The 18,443-nt window shown below is 31.0% G+C and overlaps 2 protein-coding genes across 6 annotated transcripts in view; one reads left to right on the top strand and one right to left on the bottom strand.

Moving 5' to 3' along the window:
• LOC126888763 (activated Cdc42 kinase-like) overlaps window positions 1-18,443 on the top strand; it is a 1,045,651-nt gene that overhangs the window by 888,953 nt on the left and 138,255 nt on the right. The window contains exon 12 of one of the 5 annotated variants that reach the window (XM_050657147.1): window positions 10,775-11,030. The exons of the other annotated variants lie outside the window; for them this stretch is intronic. Within the exon in view, the coding sequence (XP_050513104.1) occupies window positions 10,775-10,860 (86 nt within the window). The 3' untranslated portion in view covers window positions 10,861-11,030. Of the gene's footprint in view, window positions 1-10,774; window positions 11,031-18,443 lie in introns of those variants that run through there. 5 annotated transcript variants of the gene reach the window in all.
• Window positions 1,735-4,002, bottom strand: LOC126888766 (uncharacterized). Its single transcript, XM_050657150.1, has 3 exons — window positions 3,348-4,002; window positions 2,455-2,826; window positions 1,735-2,026 (listed from the first exon to the last, which is right to left on the bottom strand). Exons 1-2 carry the CDS (start codon window positions 3,536-3,538, stop codon window positions 2,613-2,615), a joined length of 405 nt encoding a protein of 134 aa, XP_050513107.1. The 5' UTR covers window positions 3,539-4,002; the 3' UTR covers window positions 1,735-2,026; window positions 2,455-2,612.

The raw sequence follows: 18,443 nt of genomic DNA, 5'->3' as shown, positions 1-18,443 counted from the left end.
CTGATTTTTTGTTGATGCAATTATCACATTGTGCTATAAAAGCCATCTCCAAAAAGATTCTTTTAGTATAATTTTTTTCTATATCTAAAATTTTAAATGAATTATAGTCCATGGTATGGTTATTGTCATTTACATGTGTAGCAAGAGTGCATCTTTCTGGATATAGTCTACTGTCACTTTTGTGGGAAGTAATTCGATCTTTTATCGATCTTGAACTTTGTCCGATATATTCTCTGTCACAATCTGCACATGGGATACTGTAGATTACGTTTGTTGTCAATTCTTTTGGATGTTTATCCTTCAATTTTGAGAACACTTTTCTGATGGTTAGAACTGTTTTATTTGAAATTTTGATATCGGTCACATTTTTTTATCATTTTATTTATATTTGCTTCTTTTAAAACATCGTGACAACAATTCTCACTTAGTAAGTATACTGCTAATTCATCTTATGTACCTACCTAATAACCAACATTGTAGCTTTCCCTGATGATGCCCATGAAAATGGGCGAAATATATTGGAATAAGTAAAAAGAGTACACTTTGTCCATATTCAGCTGGTTACCCAATTATTTTCTCCTCCTTAAACAATTTAAATTGAGTCAGCTATTATTAAACCAAGTTTTCTTTCTATATATATATATATATATATATATATATATATATATATATATATATACATAGAAAGAAAAGTTGGTTTAATAATAGCTGACTCAATTTAAATTATTTAAGGAGGAGAAAATAATTGGGTAACCAGCTGAATATGGACAAAGTGTACTCTTTTTACTTATTCCAATATATTTCGCCCATTTTCATGGGCATCATCAGGGAAAGCTACAATGTTGGTTATTAGGTAGGTACATAAGATGAATTAGCAGTATACTTACTAAGTGAGAATTGTTGTCACGATGTTTTAAAAAAATATATTATATTATTACATTTATATTTGCTTCTTTTAAAACATCGTGACAACAATTCTCACTTAGTAAGTATACTGCTAATTCATCTTATGTACCTACCTAATAACCAACATTGTAGCTTTCCCTGATGATGCCCATGAAAATGGGCGAAATATATTGGAATAAGTAAAAAGAGTACACTTTATCCATATTCACTGGTTACCCAATTATTTTCTCCTCCTTAAATAATATATATATATATATATATATATATATATATATATATATATATATATATATATATATATATATATTTAAAAACATGAGATGTAGATCCTTGAAACACACTCAGTGATCAAAAGATCCAAGGTTAATGGTTTGACGATATATATATATATATATATATATATATATATATATATATATATATATATATATATATATATATACATTACTCTATTAATACCAAGCCCACTATATTAGTCAGACAACCGGAAGCCCACCCTTAATAATACGCCCGATAGAGGAGTGTATTTTATGTAGTTATATAGGAAATTCTAAAGTTAGTAAAGGCAATCTTTGAGGGGTAAGTTATTTTAATACACAAATAGTAGATATATGGTTTAGGTCTTTCGAAGCCCAAACATTTGAAGGTAATACGAAGCCAATTGTATAAAATGTTTATATTTACCATACTATATGAAGCCCGACAGGGTTGTCAGATTTCTCAACTTTCACTATTTTATATTGCGTACCTGATCATATTTAAAAATGATCTGTTCGTACAAAAATCGGATTTGTTTAGGTTTAAACATTTTTGAAAATAAAATATATATTATTTAAAAGTAATTTATTGGAACTAAAAATAATCTATTACGAGTATGTGGTTCAGTAAAAATAAAAATAAGCAATCACTTCCTTTCACGGAATGTATTATACACATATGTTTTTATTCGGACCCAGTCCTTATTTTCGAACACGTGTGGATGTAGTTTCAGTAGTTCGTCACATTCATGTTTCCGAGGGGTATTTTTTTTTAATATGTTTTTCAAAGTACTGAAGTAAAACTTGTTTTTCATTATCTGACCATTTGGCTCTGAATCTCTGGATGGATTTCGTGGATGATTCTAAAAACGTCAAGACGTTAAAAAAATACAAAAAAAATCACGTATGAATGTATTTTAACTAAATATTTTAATATCCAATATTATTATTTCATATTTTTTCCAGGGACGGATCCACAGGAATAATCCAAATTTTCAGCGCAGAAAAGTAAAGTGGTCGTTTAAAAAGTTATGACCTATATTCATTTAAAGTTTTATTTTAATATTAAAATTTCTAACCGCCAAAAATATTTTCTATGTTAACCTGGTAATAACGGTGGTAATTTTGAAAAAACAAAAGTAGGGAAAAATCTCAGGTATTCCCGTTTTTTCTTTCTTTTATCTTTTTACTTTTATATTTATTCATTGATAACGTAACTTTAAACAAAATATGACGGAATATCAAAAAATTTTGTTTTGTGATGATCGTAGACACTTTTACTTATTCATACCTTTAGTTTTTTTTTTGTTGGTGGTTCTTCACTATTTTCTTCGTTAGATTCGTGAAACGGACTAGTCGCCTTTTTAAAATAATTTCTTGATAATGTGTTTTCATTATGTTGATCACGTTCCATTGACTGATGCACATATCTGTCAGAATCTCCAGTATCTAATTCGTCTTCAGGTTTTTTCCCCTTGTAACCCGCTTTAGCACCTTCTGCATAATCGGTTCTTCATCGCCTTCGTATTCAGAGCTATAGTATTCGTTATCATCTATATTGATTTCACTTAATTTTTTTCCTCGGTACCGATTTCCCTTGCCTTTTTCCATAAGTAAAAGAATTTTGGCTACTTTAGCAGTCTCGTAGATATCTTGCGGTAGTCTAAAAGTATTTTATTAATTTTAAAACGATTTAAATGTCTATGTAGATACATGGTTTAGGTATCCATCGAATTTACCTTATCGGAAACAGTGAGAGTCTAATAGAACAATAATTTATTTTAAATACGGATTTATGAAGCATACATTCTAACAACGATTTTCGAATATTAAAGGGGAAATAACGATTTTTCATATATCGCATTCAAATATATCGGAAAGGCTGAAAGAAAATATGCTGGTAAATTTTAAAAAGAAATGTTTATTCATTAAACAAATTTAGACTCAACACGCGTTTTGCTAAGTTCGGACAAGGAACAATTAAAACCCGGTTTTAACTATTTTTCAAAGAAAGCTTTTTGAAATATTTTGTGTACGAGATACCTTTAAAGTAAACTTTTCGAAACTTAACCATTGTTGCTAATTCTATTACATTATGTATGATATATCATATCAAGCATAAAAAGTTTAAAAAAATCCTAACCAAAATTAACAGTGCATGCATACTCTTAAAGTTGACATTACCTGTTAAACTCGGTATGTGTCTTCTTTGTATGTCCCATAAAAGTGGCGATTTGTTCCATTTCGTCATCATCGAGGGCTAATAATTGCAGAGTCGTGGCAATTTGTTTCCTAAATCTAGTTGATGTCAATAGTTCTGGATGTTTGGCTCCACAATTAATAGCTATCTTTCTAATTGTGTTTGCGCCAGACATCCAGCGATCTTCGGAATCAGGATTTGCAAAAAGATATGGATTGGTTTCTGGTACAACATTGGTTTCTTGTCTGACTTTTAGTAAAAGGCTAATGTATTTTTACGTCTGGATTGAAAATAAAATTGGAACAGGTTTTGAGCCTTTACCTCCAGTTACAACACGCCTATGATTTTTATATATAATCTTTTCAACTTCAGTGAGTGCCTTTGTAAAACTTTCTTGATTAAATGTATCGTAGTTCCTCCCGTAGGTTTCTACTGTTAAATACTGCACGTCCCCTACTCTTTTACGGTTAAAAATCACCGTCTTAGCCAAAATACATTCTGTCAATTTTTTATAATTACTTCTAATATTGGTATTTTCCTGAAGTAGTTTAAACGATTCAGCTGATAGCGCATTTAAGTAGTCATTAAAAAGCTTTATACAGGGTGTTTCATTGGGAAACGGAAATACTTTAATGATGAATAGAGGTCATCAAGGCGGTTCTAGGTATACTAAATTTTTTGCCCTACCGACTTTTATATCCGAGTTACAGGGTGTTTTATCGATTTTGCTCATTTCTTTCCTAAGCCATAATTTTAGAACCACCCTGTATATTTTTTTAATATTTGGTACACATATCTCTCATATAAAACCCAAACGACCGACATACTAACCACAAGAAAAATCCAGGTCCGTATTAACAAAAAATTATAAAATTATTGTGACCTTAAAACAACACCCTGTATATTGAAATTTTAAAAATCTGTTTGCATATTTGAAAAGAGCACAAAAAAATAAGTCTAATAGTTCACTTCGATGTTTCGGCCAGACAATTTTTTGGTTTTAATTTTGAAATTATATTGAATTTTTTTAAGAACTCCACATTAAGAAGCAGGTATTATTAACTTTTAATTATAAATTATTAAATTCATTGAATAAATACTCATTTTAAAATGAATCAATATTTATTTACCACATTGGAAAGACCCAATTATTAATCACAAGAAAAATCCAGGTCCGGATTAACAAAAAAACATAAAGTAATTTTGACCTTGAAACAACACCCTGTATATTGACATTTTCAAAAATTGTTTGCACATTTAAAAGGACCACAAAAATCCGAGTTTATAGATTCACTTTGATTTTTTGTGCAAATATTTTATTATTTAAAAATATTAAAATTTTCAAGAACCCTGAAATTAATAAGCAGGTTTTTAAAGCACTTTTAATAATAAATCATTTAAGTTAATGAATAAATACTAATTTTAAAAATAATCAGTTATTATTTACAGCATTAGAAGGACTTACTTACTAATCACAGAAAAATCCAGGTCCGTATTAACAACAAAATACAAAGTAATTCTGACCTTGAAAAAACACCCTGTATATTGAAATTCTTAAAATACGTTTGCACACCTGAAGAGAGCACGAAAAACTAAGTTTAATGTCCCGCTTTAATTTTTTGTGCAGACAATTTAATGACATTACTTTTGAAATTATATCGAAATTTTTATTATGAGTTCCCAGAGTTCTTAAAAATTTCGACATAATTTCAAAATTAAATTCATTAAATTGTCTGGCCAAAAAATTGAAGCTAACGATTAAACGTAGTTTTTTGTGCTCTTTTCATACCTATGTGCAAACGGATTTTGAAAATTTCAATATACAGGGTGTTGTTTCAAGGTTACAATTACTTTATATTGTTTTGTTAATCCGGACCTGGATTTTTGTTGTGATTTGTAAGTGGGTCATTCGAATGTCGTAAATACTCATTGAATATTTTTAAAATGGGTATTTATTTAATAACTTTAATAATTTATTGTTAAAAGTGCTTTAAAAATCTGCTTTTTAATTTCAGTGTTCTTAAAATTATCAATATATTTAATTTCAAAATTAAAGTCATTAAATTCAGATTTTTGTGGTCTTTTCAAATGTGCAAACAAATTTTGAAAATTTCAATATACAGGGTGTTGTGTGTGTGTGTGTGTCATCGAATTTCCTGACTGTGGACTTAATCCATTAGCCGAACTTATTTTTGCTCTACAGATATTTATCTCACATATTACTATTAAAATAAGATTTTGTATTTTAAAGATATACCTAGATTCTATAACAATAAATGGATAATTTAATCTTTAGCTACAATCATACAATATTTCATTTATATACATATATCTATATCATAAATATATTCTAGTATTATTCAATATTATTCTTTATTATGTTTTTTTTTATTATTATTTTCTTTTTTTTTTTTTTTTTTTTTTATTTTTTATTTTTATATATATATTTTTTCTTTCTTTTTTTTCTTTCTTTTTTTTTCTTTCTTTTTTTTTCTTTTTTTTTTATTATTTTTGTTTGTTTTTTTTTAATTGTATTATAAGGAATGTCAACAAGGAGTACTTCTGCTCAGGGGTCTTTCAGAGCAATGCACACACACAAGACTAGACCACGGAAAGGTAGGTAGACAAATGGGATAAACACAGGTATTATAGTTTACAATTTTAATTTTATACTAAGTATGTGTTTAATTAGGATCTCATATACACGTTCGTCTAAACTAGATAATATTGTTATTAGATTAAAAGGTCTTGTAATATTGGTTTCTCTATATACTTGATTCATGAAATGATTTATTTCGATTATCTTTAGTCTACAGTTTAGTATCATGTGTTCTGCAGATCCTAACTCACCACACTCACAAAGATTACTATCACTAAGACCTATTTTAAATTTGTGTTCTGGAATTAGACAGTGTCCAAATCTAAGTCTGCATATATATGAAACAACGATTTTTTCGCCGTGATAATGATTAAACCAGGATTTAGCTGGAATATTTAATTGTATGTTTTTATAGAATAGCCCTTTTGTTGAGTTGTTATACCATTGTTGCCAGGTTTTGGTTTTATTGCTAGTAATATTAGCGTAAATATCATTTAATGTTAATTTATATTCACTTTCAATTTCTTGTTCGGTAGCCTTCTTAGCTAAAGTATCTACTATTTCATTGTGTTTAAGATTAGAGTGGGCTTTTACCCAACAAAATGATATTTGTTTGCCCTTATCCTTAAGTGCGATATATGCCTTAATAATATCAATATATATGTAGTTTGATATGTCCTTCAAACTTTCCAGTTTAAGTAAAGCACTTTTGCTGTCTGTAAGGATTAGGAATTTCTCTTCATTATTGTTTATACTGCTTATATACTGCAATGCTCTCAGTATTGCAATAAGTTCTGCTGAAAATGTTGTAAAATTTTCATTAAGTCGTATACCCTCTTTATACCTTGTCCTAGGGTCCCACACGGCAGCGGCCACCCTCGAATTCATTTTTGAGGCATCGGTATAAATTTGGTAATGTCCCGGAAATAAAGTTTCTATATCCACATTAAACATGGCATTCCTTAAGTACACTGGAAATTTCGAGTAATCTCTCATGTAGGTTGGTTGTATGTTTGGTATATTGTTTAGATTTATCTGAAACATAGATGGCAGAGTTGATGTATGTAGTTTATTTTTAAATTGTCTTAATCTATTGTAACTTTCAGCAAGTAGTAATGTTGTCTTTTTCCTCCAGTATTCTGTGGTTAGGTCATTTATACAAAGTTTGTGGCAGTTGTTACATATTATGCTTTCTTTAGTTATCATTTTAGTTATAAATTTTTCACACAGAATTTTCCTTCTTAACCATAACGGTGGTTCATTACATTCTACGCTTAGGTTTGATATTGGAGTACTCATCAAAGCTCCTATACATAATCTGAGACATTTATTTGAAAGGATGTCTATTTTTTGAAGATGGGTTTTGGCGGCTTGATTGTAAAAGTAACATCCGTAATCTAATATTGACCTTATATATGACCTATACATTAGTAATGCTATGTTGGGATCTGCTCCCCAGGTTGTATAGTTTACTGCTCGTAACGCATTGTACCCTTTGTCAGCTCTTGCTACGATATACTCAATATGATCTTTCCAAATCATTTTCCTATCCAGTATAATACCCAAATATTTAACTTTAGGTTGAACTTTAAACGAGACATTTTGCAACTCCACTACTTCTGGAATGTTTCGTTTTCGGGAGAATATACAAGCTTGTGTTTTTTTTGTTGATATGTTTAATGCTATTTGATCTAGGTCTTCTTGTAGATGTTTAAATACTGTATTTATTTTTCTACTGCCTTGTTCTATTTCCAATTGGTCTACATATATGCATATATCATCTGCGAATTGTAATATTTTACCTTGTTTGCTAGTAATTATGCTTTGACCTATATGCGCTGTATAAATAGTGTATAATATTGGACTTAAGATGCTCCCTTGGGGTAACCCGATGTTTGAAACTCTGGGTCCTATTAGTTTGTTATTGATTTGAAGATAAAGAGTTCTATTGGTGTAAAGTTGATGAAGTTTCCAGCAGAGTGTATCTGGCAGTCCTATTTCCTTCATTTTGTGGTATAGAAGTTGTAGGTTCACATTGTCATATGCGTTTTCTATGTCTATGAATGTAGCAAATACCGACTTGTTGGCGGAAAATGAGTTATATATATCCAGTATTAAGTGCGTTAAATTTTCCATCGTAGAACATGATTTTCTAAAGCCGAATTGTGTTGCAGGTATTTTAGAATTTTTTTCTAACCATAATTCTAGTCTACATTTAATCATTGTTTCCATTGTTTTTAACACACATGATGATAGTGAAATGCCTCTATACGAATCCGGACAGTTTGGTGATTTGTGTGGCTTAAGAATTGGAACTATGATGTACTCTTTCCATGCACGTGGTATATCCATACTCATCCAGATATTGTTTATTACGTTTAGTAGTTGAACTTTCTTATGTATGGGTAAATTATACAACATACTATAGTGTATACCATCTAATCCTGGAGCTGAATTATTATGTCTTTTTAGGCAGTTCTTTATTTCTTCCAGACTAAATGCTTCAGTGAGAAACATGTTGTCTTCGTTTGCTTCGTCATTGTCATGTCTATTATCCGTTGGGTTCCTGTGATTAATTTCTCCTTCTATAACCCAAGGTCTAGCAATTTTATTAAAAAATATATCTGTCCACTCATTTTCAACTATCGGATTATTGGGAGGATTATAAACGTTTTTTAATTTTCTGATTTCATTCCATATTTTGCTAATAGGTGTATTTTTATTTAAACTACTACAAAAGTTTTTCCAAGAAGCTCTTTTGCTGCCTAAAATAATTATTTTTTTATAAGCTTCTGCTTGTTGATATTTTAAGTAATTATCGTAATTAGATAGTCTTTTAAACTGCAAAAAAGCTTCTTTTTGTTGTCTTATAGCGTCCCTACAATCATCATTCCACCATGGTTTATTAAATTTTGCATTGGGCCCTCTCTTCCTCTCTGGAATAGAGCTTTTACTAGCTAAATTGATCGAGTCACAAAATGTGGAATATTCTTGCTCTGAACCATCTGATATATTATTATTCTTTTCATTGTTTAAGAGATAGGTAAAGAAAGCCCAGTCTGCCTTTTTAATATCCCATGTAATTCTAGATCTAGATATATCATTAGTGTCAATGACAGCATTGCTATTAGTAACGTTACTATCAGTATTATGGTTAAATTCTATTACTATTGGGTAGTGATCAGAACCCAGACTCAAAGTTTCTGTGTGCCAATCAAATTTGTAATAAATATCCCTAGAGCAAATTGTTAAGTCTATAGCAGATCTATTTAAATGCATAGGTTTACGAATTAATGTTTCTGACCCATCATTTAGGAAATTAAGTCCACATTGCTCCATAGCCTCAAAAAGATAAATACCTTCTTGATCGGTGACATCACACCCCCACATTTTATTATGGCAGTTGAAATCTCCCCCTATTAAAAAAGGTTTGTGTAAACTATTGAAAAATTTAACCCATTCGTTTTTTGACACACATAATTTGGGTTTTGCATAAATGGAATATAAGTTTAAGTTTTTATTATTTATCTTAATCTGTACTGCAACGCACATGACATTATTTATTTTATAAAAATTTAAATTGTTCTGAAAATTGATGTTTTTTCTTAATAATATCGCTACTCCTGCATAACCATCTGATCTATCTTCACGAAAGATGTTATATTGGGAAAAGCTTATCTTTGAATTTGGTTTTAACCAAGTTTCACTTAAAAGAATAGCTAAGAATTTATTTTCGAAAATGTACTTTTCAAAATGGCCTTTATTGTTCACTATTGATCGTGAATTCCATTGTAAAATCTTATTATTTACTAGGGCCATTTAAAACTTTTTCTATATTACTTTTAATGTCGTCTAAAATTTGTTTGTTTGCTATTGGAATTAAGTTTTTGTCTAAGAAATTTTTAAATATTGTTACTATATTATCAGTAATTTGTTTACTAGTTAGTGAGTTTTGTTGGACTATTTTTGTTTGATTTTGATATAATGGGTTGTTTATAACTGGTAGCGACGGGTAAGTAGAAGCGCTTGCAGTGTCCAGTATATTTTCGTGTTCTTTTGAATAAGGATAAACTGATTTATTTTGAGCTCCTTCGCTCCATTTTCTTTTGGTTGTCACTGTGTACCTATTTCCTGTGTTTGTTGAATTTAGGACTGTTCTATAGCTACTGCTGTATTTTAATTTTGCTTCTTCAAAAGGTAAATTTTCATTTGCCATTATATATTTAATACCCTTTTGTTTTTCAAACTCAGCGCATTTGTTTCGATCTAATGCTGAATGGTTTCCAAAACATAATATACAAGTGGGATCTGTTAAATCACATACATCTGAATCATGTTCCTGTCCGCACTTGCTGCATCTTTTCTTACCACGACATTGTGACGTAACGTGCCCGTACCTAATGCAATTAAGGCATTGTATTACTCTTGGAACATAAGGTTCCACTTGGTATATCATTCGCTCAATGATTACTTGTTTTGGAATCATTTGGCCTCTGAAAGACACCACTATCGTACCCGTCTCCACCAGTTGATCATTTTCTTTTCGCTTTATTCTTTTAACGTTTATTACTTTAAAATTGCCGTATCTTGGAACAATAATACCTTTTAATTCGTTTTCTGAAATATTTTTGTCTACCCCTTTAATTACCCCACTCTTTTGAGTAAAAAAATTTGGAATATATAAATCGTAATTTCTTTCTATTAACTTTTTACATTCCACTAAAATATTAGCGCTTTTATATGTGTTACATTCAATTTTAATTTTATTTTTTCCTATAATATTAATATTAACAATATTATCTTTAATTGCAGGTACTGCACCTAAAATTAAGCGAGCTGTCGCGATACGATGCAATCGGCCGATGTTGCCTTCCTTATTCTGCATAAAAACAAAATAAGGACCTTGGTCACCTTGACTGTATTTATTTTTCACCTCTGACATTATGGACTGGCCTATATTATTATTTGTTTTATTGCTTACCTGATAATCTGGTAAAAAGTTTTTTGGATTTGTTATCGGTACCTGTTTTGATTGTGTATTAATATTAATATTTATAATTTCCTCAGACTGTTTTTGTTTTTCATTAACTTCATAATCCATATTACTAGCAACATCGTCAATCCTTCCTCTGTCAGGTGGATTTCCTCTGCCATCTGAATTTAATTCCATTTTTTGGTAAAAACAACAACAACTCTAATAATTAGCACTTCGATCACACAGAGAACTATTCGCTTCCGCTGCTACAATCGAACTCTACAGGGTGTTGTTTCAAGATCACAATTACTTTACTTTTTTTTTGTTAATCCGGACCTGGATTTTTCTTGTGATTAATAGGGTCGTTCCAATGTGGTAAATAAGTATTGATTAATTTTAAAAAGAGTATTTATTCAATAGCTTTAATAATTTATAATTAAAAGTTAACAATAGCTTCTTTTTAATGTCGTAAAATGTCGAGTTCGTAAAAAATTCAATATAATTTTAAAATTAAAGTCATAAAATTGTCTGGCCGAAAAATTGAAGCGAACAATTAGACTTAGTTTTTTGTGCTCTTTTCAAATATGCAAACAGATTTTCAGAATTTCAATATACAGGGTGTTGTTTTAAGGTCACAATTACTTTATAATTTTTTGTTAATCCGGACCTGGATTTTTCTTGTGATTAGTTTGTCGGTCGTTTGGGTTTTGGATGATACACATGTGTACCAAATATCAAAAAAATATACAGGGTGGTTCCAAAGTTATTACTGAGGAAAGAAATTGGCAGAATCGATAAAACACCCTGTAACTCAGTTATAAAAGCCGGTAGGGCAAAAAATGTAGTATACCTAGAACCGCCTCGGTGACCTCTATTTACAATTAAAGTATTTCCGTTTCCCAATGAAACACCCTGTATCACTTGCTAGTGACAATTGCAAAGGCTTTTCCCAGTGTTTCTCTTTAAGGGTTTTCAAAGCTAAACTAGACAGTTCGTTACACCAGTGACCCTCAATTAACTTTCTTAGATCTTTAATTTCGGTTTTTTTAATATTCTGATCGATCCATTCTATACCAGGAAGACGTTTAAATATAATTTTCTTTAAACGTTAAACGTTCTAAATTTAAAAATAATTTAATTATAATTTAAATAATTTAAAAATAATTAAAAATAATTTTAAATTTAAATTTAAATTTAAATTTAAAACTTTTTAAGTCTTTCGAAAATATCAAACTTGCATTTAAGACGACTCACACAGTCAATAAGGTTTTTTCAAACGTCAAAGACAAGACTCCAATGCTTTCTAAAACTGGTACAGTCTACAGTCTTCCTTGTTTTGATTGTAATCAAATATATATTGGTCAAACATCAAGAAGATTAAAAGACAGAATAACTTCACATAAGTCAGACTGCAGATTGTACCCTGACAGAAGTGCATTGGGTGAACATGTTTTCAATAATAATCATCGAATTGATTACAATAACGCTAAAATATTGGACCGTGAGTCACATACTTCAAAGCGGCTTTTTTTGGAAATGGTTCACATAAATAAAAATCCAAATTCGATGAATCATCGTACTGATATAGGCCACCTAAATGAAATGTTTTCTTATCTACTATTTTTAGATAATCGTGAGTTATCTCCTAACTCCTCTTCTAGATACTCTGACTTGTCAACAACATTATAAATTACTTTTGTATAAATTAATTTTTGTCAACAACTTTATAAATTACTTTTATATAAATAATTTAAAACTTCTAATTAAACTTGATCAAAAAATCTTACTAATTTTTTTAAATTTTACCTTAATTTATAATTTCAACAGTAATTTATAAAATTTAAAAAATACTTTCTTAATTATCATTGACCCTATTGGTCGTTTACTAAATTGATCATCTTTAAAAATTTTTGTTAGATATTTCAAATAATGCCATGTCATGAATGTCCAAGTGTCATTTTATATTTCGTCGATTTTGAAGTTGAACTAAATTATAAAATTTTTATTTGAATAATTTTGTTTTATCGAGACATTACATGACCATTTTAATAAGTACAATTCTCATTTTAATGACCACCTATTTGAAATATCCTCAATAAGTTGTAAGTACATATAATTTTATATACATATTTTCATATTGTTTCACATATATAATATAATTGTAGCACCCTGACGATGTTCATAATCATGAACGAAAGCTCGGAATAAAGACTTAAAAGAGTACACTTATCAATTGCTGCATAACCCAATAACCAAAAACTGTATATATATATATATATATATATATATATATATATATATATATATATATATATATATATATATTACATCCTACTATTCCTATGGACTCAAACCATACCGCAACCTTACAGCCTCTCCTATTTAGAGGTGTATATAATAGTTTAGATATCGAATATATTGAATCTAGTGACAAAACATTCTCAATGCACAAATTTTCATTTTGATAAGATTAAATTCAATATATACTGTTCCGTTCGGTTCTTTTATCATTAGCACCTCATTAGGACGTTCTATTTTTACAGCCTCATTAGTATAATTTTTATCAGGATTCTGGTATTACGGCCTCGTATACACCACCTTACAGATTCATACAATGTTGTCAATTCTCTCACTGCCTATTTAGATAAATCGGGGTTTCCCCTTTCAATTTGGTGTTTAAGCGAACGAAGTTTATTTTGCATTTCTCGAGTGTTAAGTAATGAATATTTTAAAACAGTATATTATTTCAGTAATCTATATTTTAAACAAACACTTATAAATGACAAAGTATTTTTATGATTTCTAAAAAGTTGAACATGATATTTTATTCAAAGGAATGGTGAATTTAAGTTAGCGCAATACTTTTTTAACAATATTTGTTCGTCTATCGTTTAGTTTCCGTCGGATAGTAATCTAGAATTCCTAATTAATAATATATTATACTGAGGACATTTCCTGAAGTTTGATTATAATTCTTCTTCTTTAAGTGTAATATTATCATCCCATCTCTTTAATGGTGAATCTGTCCTTTTTTAAAATGGAGACTTATCTCGTACTAGGTACTATACTGTCCTCTTCTATTTTGCTGATGAGGCTGTTCCATTCTCTTTTTCGTTTGTTGAACTCATTTTTTAACGTTGTTTATTCTGCATAGGTTTAATAGTGTTTTGCGGTTATGCTTCTTACTATTCTCATATCATTCTTCTTCATAAAAGGTCGCAAAACGAACAGACTCTATTTAATGCTTGGAAAGCTGCCGAGAGCCACAAAACCAAATTGTGTGATACAGTAAGCATACTTGAAAGAGAACTAGCACAGTTAAAATCTCAATATACAGAGTTGGCAACAAAAGTTAATTTAACTGAAAAAGAAAATGAAATAGAATATTTAACAGATGAAGAAGAGCTCGCTAAGGAGACAGAGTGGATTAGGGTTCAATCAAGAGCCAGTAAGAAACGTAAGATGGATACTTCACCATACATCTCACCACAAAAACATAGCTCCAAAGAAACTGCAGTTAGGAAAGCCAAAATGCCTCCACCTGTGGTAGTGGAAGGCTTCAAAGAATATGAAGTCCTATATAACTTCCTTAAATCGAAGATAACAAACTTTACTACTAAACTGGTGAATAGTGAAGTGATAAAAGTTAATGTACAAGACGGTGAAAAGTACAGAAAATTAATAAAAGCTTTAAGAGAGGAAAATATCCAATATCACTCATACGAAAACAAACAAGAAAGGCCGATAAAAGTTATAGTAAAGAGATTACATCACACTTGCTCGTCCCAAAAAATTGTTGAAGATCTGCAAAAAAGAGGCTATAAAGCCATAGACGCAGTTAAAAAGCTAAAGTGGCAAACCAAACAGCCATTAGACATGTTTATGTTAACCTTCAAACCAGACGAAGATATCAACAAAATATATGGGATAACGGACATCCTAGGAACAAAAGTTGAAATTCAGCCTTTTAAAAATTCCAAACTAATACCGCAATGCAAACGATGTCAAGCATATGGTCACACATGGAAGTTCTGTGCTAGAGGGCCAAGGTGTGTTAAATGCACAAAGAAACATATTACTAAAGATTGCGACAAACCTGAAAATGTTAAACCAAAATGTGTCCATTGTGGCGAAAACCATCCTACCAACTACCGAGGATGTATCGTCGCAAAGGAAATGCAGAAAATAAAAAACAGAGGTCTGAAAAAGACGAATTTGCCACACCCTCCAGACAGAAGGTCAACTGAAACCAAGTCAAATGCTGGTGAAAGAAAACAAGCACAGAAAGTTACTAGTAATAAGACATATAGTGCGGTAACAAAAGGTCACAATGAAAATTATCAGAATGATAAATACCAAAAAACAACAGAGATTGAAAAAGAAACAGAACAAACCCTACAAATGATATTACAGGAGTTGAAAAAATTAAATGAAAGGGTCACTTCCCTGGAATATAGAGCTCAAGGTGCTATTCCAAAGGTAAGAAATGGCTAATGATCTTAGAATTGTCGCATGGAATGCCAACGGGTTGCTTAATCATCAACAAGAACTACAAGCAATCCTTGACATCGAAAAAATTGATTTGTTTCTTGTCTCTGAAACGCATTTCACAAATCAATCCTACATCAAATTTAAAGGATATAAGGTATATCATACAATACACCCTGACAATGCGGCCAAAGGAGGCAGTGCAATCATCATAAAGGATAATATATGTCATCATGAAGAGTTGGAATATAAAACTGAACATATTCAAGCCACTACAGTACACATAAAAACTAAAACTTTTAAAATAAATATAAGTTCAATATACTGCCCACCTAAACATTCCATTAAAAAAGAGCAGTATAATGAATTCTTGAAAAGCTTAGGGGAAAGGTTCATTATTGGAGGTGACTTCAATGCAAAGAACACACACTGGGGCTCTAGAATCACTACTACTAAGGGAAAGGAGCTTTTGTTAGCCATTAAAGAACAGAGGTGTGAAGCACTATCAACTGGTAGACCAACCTACTGGCCTACGGATAGAAACAAGACCCCTGATTTAATAGACTTCTTTATTATTAAGAATATTTCAACTAATTTCATAGACATTGATGACTGTTGGGACTTAAATTCTGATCATTCCCCTATAGTACTAACGATGAGTGACAGGATTATTAAAAAACAAAGTAACCCCACATTAACAAATAAATGGACGGATTGGGATAGTTTTAAGCTAAGCCTTGAAGAGAGAATAAATCTAAGTGTACCAATACAAAACGCAGAGCAATTAGATAAAGAAGCAGAATTGTTGGTGAACAATATCCAGCAAGCAGCATGGGAAAACACTCCTACGCTGAAACCTAGGCTAAAAGGAAATAATTATCCAAAGGAAATAAGGAACATGATAATTGAAAAAAGAAAACAGAAGAATCTGGCAACAAACAAGGTCTCCTCAAGATAAGACTAAACTAAATCGTGCAAGTCAACAACTCAAAAGAACTATCCTACAATTAAAGAATGACTCGATTAATTCTTACTTACAGGAGCTAACAGATGACGGTAGTACAGATTATTCCTTATGGAAAGCTACTAAAAGACTGAAAAGACCTATTATGCACTCTCCTCCTATTAAACTAGAAAATGGTAACTGGGCCAGAAGTAGTGCACAAAAAGCAGAGCTATTTGCCATACATCTTGAAAATACATTCAAACCAAATGAACCTCAAGGGGATGAAGAAAGATGGGAGGAACCTGTTCAATTAGAGGAAGAAATTAGGCTAACTACACCAAAAGAAGTACTTGAAGAAATAAGGGAAAATATTAATCCGAAGAAAGCTCCGGGCTATGATCTAATTACGGGTGAGCTGTTGAAAAATCTTCCCCGAAGAGCTATCGTAAAATTAACAAACCTCTTTAACGGTGCATTCAGATTAAAATATGTACCAATGATATGGAAGATGGCGGAAGTCATTATGATTCCTAAACCAGGAAAACCAGCACATGAGGTTTCGTCATACAGACCGATATCTCTGCTTCCTGTAATATCGAAGCTGTTTGAGAAACTGCTCCTTAAGCGAATAAAACCAATTATTGAAGCAAGGAATTTGATACCGACACATCAATTCGGATTTAGAAATAAGCATTCAACAATTGACCAGGTGCACAGAATCACAAATGTTATCGAAAGATCCCTAGAAGAAAAGAAAGTCTGTTCAACTGTATTTCTTGATGCTGCACAGGCTTTTGATAAAGTCTGGCATGAAGGTTTAACATACAAACTAAAATGTTTTTTACCTATACAGTACTCAAAACTTTTACAGTCATACATAAAAGGACGACATTTTAGAATTAAGCAAGAAGACTGTTTTTCAGACTTAAAAGAAATTAGAGCAGGTGTTCCACAAGGCAGTGTGTTGGGTCCGGTCCTATACCTACTATACACGTGTGATATACCTGTAATGGAAAACAACACAGTTGCCACCTTTGCTGATGATACAGCTATTCAAGCAGTAGGGACGACAAGTGAAGAGGCGACCAACAAGGTCCAAATAGCAGTTAACCAAATCTATAAGTGGACACAAAAATGGAGAATCAGGCTAAATGAAGCTAAATCTGTCCATGTTAATTTCACCAACAAAAAAATACAATATATACCAGTTATAATCAGCAATATCCAAGTACCATATGCAGATACTGCTAAGTATTTGGGTATAACATTAGATGCAAAACTACGCTGGAAGGTGCACGTTAAGAAAAAAAGGGAAGAACTAAATATAAGATATAAAAAAATGTATTGGCTAATTGGAAGAAACTCCACACTGTCGATGCATAATAAGTTACTAATTTACAAACAAATATTGAGACCTGTATGGACTTATGGATGCCCACTATGGGGGTGTACTAGACCAAGTAATATAACAGTAATACAAAGATTCCAGAACAAAATACTAAGAAATATTGTAGATGCTCCTTGGTATGTTACAAACAGTGATCTCCATAAGGACCTAGGAATGGAAACTGTGGAAATAATCATCAAGAAGATGGCAGGAAGTCACGAGCAACGACTTCACATGCACGAGAATATTGAGGCAATCCAGCTCCTCGATACTACTGGGCAAGTTAGAAGACTGAAGAGGACAAAACCTTATGAACTAGTTTAAGTGATAGGTGATAGTGAAAAGCAGAGCATAGTGCTTGTGCGCGTTAGTGTGTATGCTAGAATAGTGCACTATCTTGTTAGGTTAGATAAGAGACGCTATGGGGCAAGCTCTTAATTTTAAGGAACAGTAATAATTTAGATTAGATTAAAATTGCTCATTGGTCAAGTATGACCAGATTGTAATTGTAATAATCATCACCGTAGTGATGATTATGGGGAAAAAAAAATATCATTCTTCTCCAAATATCTTCTTATCGTACTTATGTCAAGCCTTGTTTTTGCTTTATACCTATGTCATGGTAGTTCGGATTTATATTTGTATAATTACGTTTTTGCTTCGATTTTCAAGCATGTTTCTCTAT

Source organism: Diabrotica virgifera, chromosome 7 (assembly GCF_917563875.1).
Source record: "Diabrotica virgifera virgifera chromosome 7, PGI_DIABVI_V3a".
Lineage (NCBI taxonomy): Eukaryota > Metazoa > Arthropoda > Insecta > Coleoptera > Chrysomelidae > Diabrotica > Diabrotica virgifera.
Note: the sequence above shows the minus strand (reverse complement) of the source record. Positions and strands in the feature narration are given on the sequence as shown.

Excerpts from the sequence above, each read along its gene's own strand:
- LOC126888766 (XM_050657150.1), bottom strand. The coding sequence starts at position 3,538 with ATGTCTGGCGCAAACACAATTAGAAAGATAGCTATTAATTGTGGAGCC. Across the intron at positions 2,827-3,347 it reads ACACATACCGAGTTTAACAG|ACTACCGCAAGATATCTACG; the intron begins GTAATGTCAACT and ends AAATACTTTTAG.